General features: G+C 43.2%; 1 protein-coding gene across 2 annotated transcripts; it reads right to left on the bottom strand.

The window, feature by feature from the left end:
• Window positions 1-682: 682 nt before the first annotated feature.
• LOC119361591 (putative potassium transporter 12) lies at window positions 683-6,356 on the bottom strand. 2 transcript variants are annotated; one of them, XM_037626729.1, is made up of 10 exons: window positions 5,903-6,356; window positions 5,363-5,835; window positions 4,837-5,062; window positions 4,046-4,291; window positions 3,920-3,970; window positions 3,360-3,620; window positions 3,212-3,264; window positions 3,025-3,139; window positions 2,612-2,866; window positions 683-1,857 (listed from the first exon to the last, which is right to left on the bottom strand). In XM_037626729.1, exons 2-10 carry the CDS (start codon window positions 5,480-5,482, stop codon window positions 812-814), a joined length of 2,373 nt encoding a protein of 790 aa, XP_037482626.1. In that variant the 5' UTR covers window positions 5,483-5,835; window positions 5,903-6,356; the 3' UTR covers window positions 683-811. The 2 variants fall into 2 exon arrangements, with proteins under 2 accessions (XP_037482626.1, XP_037482630.1); XM_037626733.1 differs by lacking the exons at window positions 5,363-5,835; window positions 5,903-6,356 and having other exon boundaries at window positions 4,046-4,162; window positions 4,248-4,291; window positions 4,837-4,929.
• Between the last annotated feature and the right edge of the window lie 1,338 nt (window positions 6,357-7,694).

The following is a 7,694-nucleotide window of genomic DNA, read 5'->3' as shown; positions in this document are numbered from 1 at the left end:
CAGCGACATGGATGCTACTGTAGGGAAATACAGAATACGGTGTGGGCGTTACAGCTGTGAGCTCGAATAAATGACATAAATGCGTCTCTGCAGCAGCTTGATTCGATTACTGACGACCAGGATACCGAGCTGCATGGAGCTCGGCCTCCAAACGGCATTTTTCAGCAAATGAGAGCAGCGATTTGGAGCTCGGGCTCGCATACTCCCCATGCATCAATAGTAAAATTGTAAAAAAATAGCAAAAAAATCAAAAAAAAAAGATACTGAAATTTTGGCGTGCCCGATGCTCGGGTACGCAAGGTGAATGCAAATTTTCATAATGTTAGAAAATTCTAGGAGCTCTCGGCAAAAAAACAAATTCCGGGTCTCTAAGAAACTTTGATAAAATGCACTGTTGAGAGCTGTTTTTTCTTGTTTTTGCCATAAGCTCCTCGATTGTTCGAACACCGCCAAAATTTCCACAAACATTGCGCACCCAAGCATCTTGCATGCCAAAAAAAAAATCAGATTTCTTACCAAAAAAGGCATTTGCATGATGTATATCAAGCAGCAGTGTGTGTTATCCTGTCAGGCAACACCTTTTACCAATCTTATGGTAAACATGCATTATTATTTTCCTTCTCCCATTTGCAGGGAAAGATTACTGTGAGCACACCATCTGCAAAATTAAGGCTTTCTGACAAGAACAAAATTATGAATGAGGCTCACTCGATAACTGACCATTTACAATGTTCACCTGCCCTACACAATTACACAGTACTGCTCACTCTGAATCAGAAGTTCAGAACCAAAAGAACAAAAAAAAAGAAGTTCAGATATAGTAGATCTGGCCTACGTTGAGAAGGCTTTCATGAGGGACATTGAATATCACGCTGTGTTCTCTACAGACCTTCCTGAGGAAGGCATACAGGTGATCCACAACAATCCTCTTGATGATCCCTGAATCCCTGCGCGCGCGCACAATGGTGTTGCCGAGGATGTGCACGACGCCCGCGTCCTTACAGCTGTTGAGGAACTCCAGTTCGTCACCGTATGTTTGGCTGGAATACCTTGTTAGGCTGTTGTTTCCTGTTAGCGGCGACTTGGCCAGCACAATGGAATCATGTGATGATGAGTAGCTCAGGTCACTCCCGGAGCACAATGTGTTGCTTCCAGCCTTTTCGCTCATCAGCAACGCGTTGGTGGATCTCTCGACCTTTTGCTCCGACACCGTGAAGTCCTCGGAATCAGAATAGCCATCCATCATGCTCTCAAGTCTGACAAAGATCAGGAGCCTGTCAAGAAGCATCTTCTCAAAGTCGTCGTGCTTCTTTTGGATGTCCTTGTACCCGTACCTCGTGACACAGCGGAACATGTGAAAGTTCTTTGGCCCGATCCTCTTCATGACAAACCGTTCTTCAACTGGGACAGTGTACACCGGAAGGTACTTGACACACACAAAGACGACCACGGAGTGGATGGCAGGGAGGTTAGTGATGAAATGGGAGAAGATATGCGGAACACCACTTGCCAACTCGGTGTACACAAAGCCGATCCCAGGAACCCTAACAAGACCGAGGCTCGGCCCGAGTCCTAGAATCCAGGCCATGGAAACCTTGCTGTGCATCTCAAACTCATACTGCTTCACGGTGCAGAAATGCCACACGTACATGATGATAAAGAAGGTGATTGCAACGGCAAGTGGGACCCAACTACCTTCATCCACCTTATTGATGCAGGCTATGAAGTATGGGAACTCCACCATCAACGAGAGCACAAGAAAGGTGACAACAAGGATCCAGTGGCTCTTCCATACTAGCAGCATTATTGGGACCATGAGGAACGTTGTTACCAGCATAACTATCACAACTGCTGTGCCTGTTCAGATAGCATGACATGCAAATAAGTAGGATGTAATCTGCAGAATGCAGAGTGCATTATAAAGGTTCAGCTGCACTTGCCTTTAGAAGCTAATTAGTTGCCAATTTACAGAAGGTTCTTAACAAAAATCAGTTTTTGTTTTGGTTAAGTGCTACTGCTCACTAGTCGATGCTGGCCCACTTCACTTTTCAGAAAAGGAAACCTAATTTATAGACCATAGGGCCATGGCCGGCTTTGTCAATGAGACAAAACGATACACCAGGCAGGCATACCAACCTAACGGAGGGGAGAATAAAAGTTCAAAGCATATAACACATTAACAGAGAGAAACATAGAAACCTAATTTAGCTTAGATTAAGCTTGCAATGGAAACATAGTAAAAAAAAAATAGGCTAGCCTGACTCGAGCATTACAATCCATGATTCCATGGTGATTGAAAGTCCAGTTAGGATTCTCCAGCTATCAGTTCACACTTCAGTTATTTCTTTTATTCAATTATTATTGTAGAATCGAATGCACTGGACATATTGTGCGACAAAGTTCTGGCATACTGTTAAAAAATGCTGATTCTGTTTGTACAGCTGTCAAATGAAAGATACCCTAGCTATCCTCTGTTTCACAGCAACGTGAAAACTTGATTAACTTACAAACTGAACTGGGTAGCGTTGAAAAGAGAAATAACAAACCTTAGTTTTCCCTATTCAGTTATATGTTCAGAGATGCAAAAGAAGCTGTGAAAAGTAAAGCTCACCGTATGCATTTCCAATCTGGATTTGGTTCTTAAATCCAGCAGTCACAGCAATGCAAAGAATCATAAGTACCCAATTAATGTCAGGGATGTAAATCTGCCCAAGGAATTTTTTTGAAGTGTGCACAACACTGACACGGGGAAAACAACCCAACGCAAGAGCCTGCTTTATAATCGAGTAGGTAGCAGATATGGTGGCTTGACTTGCAACTATTGCTGCAAGAGTTGCAATGATGAAGGCTGGCCAATATATGGTATCTGCAGTGATCAATCATCTTACTATGAGTATATCATAGTGCATACAGCACTAGTAAACAGAAAGAATGCTGGGATATGCACTATGTCAATCTGCATATCGTGGACATGATGCATTGATATTGTTTCTTGACATAAGACGGTAATTTTTGTGTGGGGACCTGGAATGGAGCGATAGAAGGCATCAACTACATGATCCTTGTGGACAATAATATAAGCAGCCTGCCCAGTGTACGCAAGGAGAAGGCAAGGGAACACCACTAGCGTGAAAGCAATCTGCACATAGACATTATTACTTTATCAAAGCAATATATCGATCATAATTGATTTAATGAAGGTTCTCACTACCTGAATAGCCAAAACAGGGAAATGGCATAGATCAGCAAATAATGCTTCGGTCCCTGAAAAGAAAGGTGATACAGGTAATTCTCCTGTTTCTCATGATCACTCCAAAATATGATTAATCAATGGAACGCATATGAGAATTGCTAATGACCTGTGATGCTAAGCATAACTCCTCCAAGAGAGGTCCAGATCTCAGACTTCGCTCGTCGGAGAAACCGGTAGATATAGACTGGATTATATGCTTTTAGAACTGAACTGTTATACTTGTGTATGTTGAATGCCCCGACGCTCCCAATAAGAATAAACCAAAGGAACACTAAAGGTGCGAAGAGCCACCCAACTTTATCTGTACCATAGTGCTGCATGCTGAATAATCCGATTAATATGGTCACCGCGACGATTACAACCACATCTGTCATATATTGAAGAGACAAATATCAAACGATTTCACAACAATACTAGAACAACGACTCGTGTTCCTCGCTAGATCACAATAAAAATGATTGGATCAGTCTAGCTACTGAAATTCGCAATGTTTGCCTATGGATCTTTTTAGATATATGACAGACACTGATTTCTTCCTCTCGTTACGCTCAAGTTCATGTTGTTATATAGTATCACCATAGACCATACAAGCTCCACTTAAAGAATTAAGCAGAATTGCCCACACAACACTTGCGCAAAGATAATCATATAAAAGAACAGATTTACCTGTACTCATCTTCGGATTCTGAACTCGTATTCCACCAGTTGCAGAGAGAACTGCAGAACATGAACATAAAAGTTACGATCCAAGTTCCAGTTGTATTACTTGGGCAAAACTATGTCGCCAAATACCTGAGATAGCAGGAGTAAGGATCCCATCTCCAATGGCAGTACAGGTACCAATAAGAACAAGAATAAGAAGACAGTTCTTTTTATATGCGTGCCCCTTTAGCCATCTCTTCACTTTTGCTGCAAGCGAATTCTCCTCATAAGTTTGCCGGCTATATGTCGTTAGTTCTTCATCAGTCTTATGTTGATTGGGTATAGTGCTGACCTTTGCATGCCGGCAAAGTAGAGAATAAAGAGCAAAAGTGCCGCCTGTAAATAAAAATAAAGTTGTTAGCTTAAAGTTGTGCGAACAAACTAAGAAACCCAAGGAGACAGTTAAGAAACTGTTGCCCCAGCACAAAATAAAATGCGCTCTGTGCTTCACCTCTCAAGATTTCATGATTAGTAAAGTGTTGTGCACCGATAATTGTGGCGTACAATGTTTAATCCTTGTTGATAGAAATCTAATCACCATAATGCTGTCATGTAAATAGATTCCAGTATACAAACCTAATCAATTGATAAAATTGCAGAATCTTTGCATTCACCCATGCTATACTGCATTGAATCTTTAACCCGTTCAGAAACTCTACCATAATTTTTGTTGTGTGACAGTATATGATTCTACCTTTGCCCATCAAATAAAATGGTAAATTTACAGAAACTTTGCATTTGCCCATGCTAAACTCCAATTAACTACATGTGCAAATGTTTAAGAACTATCCTTTCTACAATTACACTCATATTCTCGCAAATACCCGAACAATCATAAAAATAGCAAATGTGGGTAAGCTTGGGAGAATGTGACATCTCACCTTGACCATTATCATTTGCCCGTAAGACAACAAAGACATACTTCATCAGAGGAATGAGCGTGAGGGTGTAAATGATCAATGAAAGAGCTCCAATAACATCCTCGTCATTGTCGACCCCATGCGGAAATATATTGTAGAAAACATACAATGGCGATGTACCCAAGTCGCCAAAGACTACACCAAGGCTCTGAAATGCAAGCCTTAGTAACAAAACTGATGAAAACTTCTGCATAAACAAAAGGAAGGGTCACTTTAGTTTCAGAAAGGGCAAGAACATGACAGAGATACAGAGGAAATCACAGTTTATACCATGTAAGATATGGTCCCTGGTCTTCTTTATATTAAAATAGTGCCAGTTACTATCAATTCAACACTATCATTGATACTACTACCAAAGAAGCACTCAACTTTATCAGATGGACACAAAAAGACATATGAGATGCTCTGTACTCACGAAAGCAGAGTTCACAGAAATATAATATTAAATTCAGCACGCAAGTAGCAATATCCAAATGTACTTACAGACCTTTTCTATGTACATGTTCTTGAGCCTGCTAGCCTCCTCATCCATGGGCACATCAAGATCCTGATCGAGCTCCCACATGCTCCCGGGGTTTGTCGTCTCGATATCTGATGTTGACGCCATGGCCCTCTTTCAGGCTCGAAACACCGGGAACTTTCCCAATGGCCCAGATCGGTCTTTGCAGCAGCACAGCAGAATAAAAGCCTTTTCAGCCCCGCCGAAACAACTTCAGAATCAAGCACAGCACAGCTGCTCAATCTCTCACTCGCGATTCCACCTCAAATCCTGAAATACGAGCGTCCCCTTGGTCTAATCAAATGCCAACCTTTGAAGAATAACCAAGAAAGAGAAAAATAGTCCAACTCAGAATGCCGCTTCAAATCTCTGCAGCAAACTCGCCCCCTGTCTGACCCCGGAAAGAACCAGAAATTGGAGATTTGGACCAAGAGCCAGCCCTCCACAAGATTGCGTCTTTGCTGGCCGTTGGGAAATGTGTTTAGCATCGACAATGAAGGACAGGAGCTAGCAGAAGAATGGACATACCTCGAACCCTCGGTTCGGTGCTCTGCCTCGGAAGGTGGAGAAACAGCGACGCCGGCCGCCGCGATGGGGAGAAGCTGCGCCACCCCCCTCCCCCCACCGGGTTAATTGAGCGGCGGTGGCCCGTCTCAGCCGTGTGCCAGCCGCCTGTTCGTCTCCCGTGGACTCGAGCGGCGGCGGCAGTTGGCGGAGGTGAGGAATCGAGCGGCGGCACCGGTGGAGATCGAGGACTCGAGCGGTGACGGGAGGCGACGAATCAAGGACGGCGGCCTCCCATGGTGATCCGTGGACTCAGGCGGAGCCGGCACACAGGCTCGCGTCGGCGGCGCAGGCAATGCTCGGATCAGGTCTCAGGTGGCGGCGGACATTGGGAGCAGAGCGATTCGGAAACCTAGCTCGCGGTGGTTTACTGCAGTAGTACTAGTAGAGTCAATGAGAGCGCGGCCGTCCTCAACACGCCGACCACCTGGTCTGCTCAATCTCAACTCTCAAGAGTGGCTATTTGTTGTGGAATTCGTGCCATAAAATGTTTTGCTCTCTCATTTGAATTGAATCGAATTGAATACAAAAAATTTGAATCGAATGGAATACAAGCCTCTAGGAAGACTGATTTGTATGATTCGACAAACGGTTTAATTGTAGCATGAGACAGTGTGGAGGCATAGTTTGGCAGGCCGACGCAGACTTTTACCGTGTCGGCCGTGGGGCCAAGGCGTCGAAAGAGGATGAGTTCAAAGTATATGAATAGTAGGTGAAACCATAGGCTCCATATATGAGATATGCTTACATCAATCGTCAACCTTCTAGGAGGTCACTCGGACGGGGTCGGGGTTCTTGTTATTCGAACGAACTAGAACTTGAGGTACTCGGACAGACGAAGTTAATCGGATATGTAAACTACTCGAGATAAATGAAGCTAAACAGCCACAACAGAGATATATGAGGCGTCAAAATGATAGTGGAACATACGTATTAGTATTAACTCCATCAGTTACCATTTGTAGCGGGTTTAATCAATGTAACACTTTAATCCCCTCTAACGGCATAGGATAAATGTTTGGCGCACTCTATATAAACCGCTCTCAAGCTCATAGACAGGGGTTCGCATCTCATTGCAATCCCCATCAGACACCGAGAAAGAAAAGCACAGAGCTCGAGACGTAGGGTTGTTACCTCTTCGGATAGGGGGGCAAACTCGTAAAACTTCTTGTGTCACACTTGCGCCTAGCTAGATCCAGCGTCTCTCGTATGATAACCCACAAGTATAGGGGATCGCAATAGTTTTCGAGGGTAGAGTATTCAACCCAAATTTATTGATTCGACACAAGGGGAGCCAAAAAATATTCTCAAGTATTAGCAGCTGAGTTGTCAATTCAACCACACCTGGAAACTTAGTATCTGCAGCAAAATGTTTAGTAGAAAAGTAATATGATAGTGGTGATAACATAACAAAGTAAAGACAGCAAAATTAATGTTTTTGGTATTTTTGTAGTGATTGTAACAGTAGCAACGGAAAAGTAAATAAGCATAAACCAGTATATGGAAAACTCGTAGGCACCGGATCAATGATGGATAATTATGCCGGATGTGGTTCATCATGTAACAGTCATAACATAGGGTGACACAGAACTAGCTCCAGTTCATCAATATAATGCAGGCATGTATTCCGTAAATAGTCATACGTGCTTATGGAAAAGAACTTGCATGACATCTTTTGTCCTACCCTCCCGTGGCAGCGGGGTCCTATTGGAAACTAAGGGATATTAAGGCCTCCTTTTAATAAAGAACCGGAACA

Source organism: Triticum dicoccoides, chromosome 1A (genome assembly GCF_002162155.2).
Source record: "Triticum dicoccoides isolate Atlit2015 ecotype Zavitan chromosome 1A, WEW_v2.0, whole genome shotgun sequence".
In the NCBI taxonomy this organism is placed as follows: domain Eukaryota; kingdom Viridiplantae; phylum Streptophyta; class Magnoliopsida; order Poales; family Poaceae; genus Triticum; species Triticum dicoccoides.
The sequence above is the reverse complement of the archived record's forward strand: the minus strand, read 5'-3'. Positions and strand labels throughout refer to the sequence as shown.

Excerpts from the sequence above, each read along its gene's own strand:
- LOC119361591 (XM_037626729.1), bottom strand. The coding sequence starts at position 5,482 with ATGGCGTCAACATCAGATATCGAGACGACAAACCCCGGGAGCATGTGG. Across the intron at positions 5,063-5,362 it reads AGAACATGTACATAGAAAAG|AAGTTTTCATCAGTTTTGTT; the intron begins GTCTGTAAGTAC and ends TTGTTTATGCAG. Across the intron at positions 3,140-3,211 it reads TCCCTGTTTTGGCTATTCAG|ATTGCTTTCACGCTAGTGGT; the intron begins GTAGTGAGAACC and ends GTCTATGTGCAG.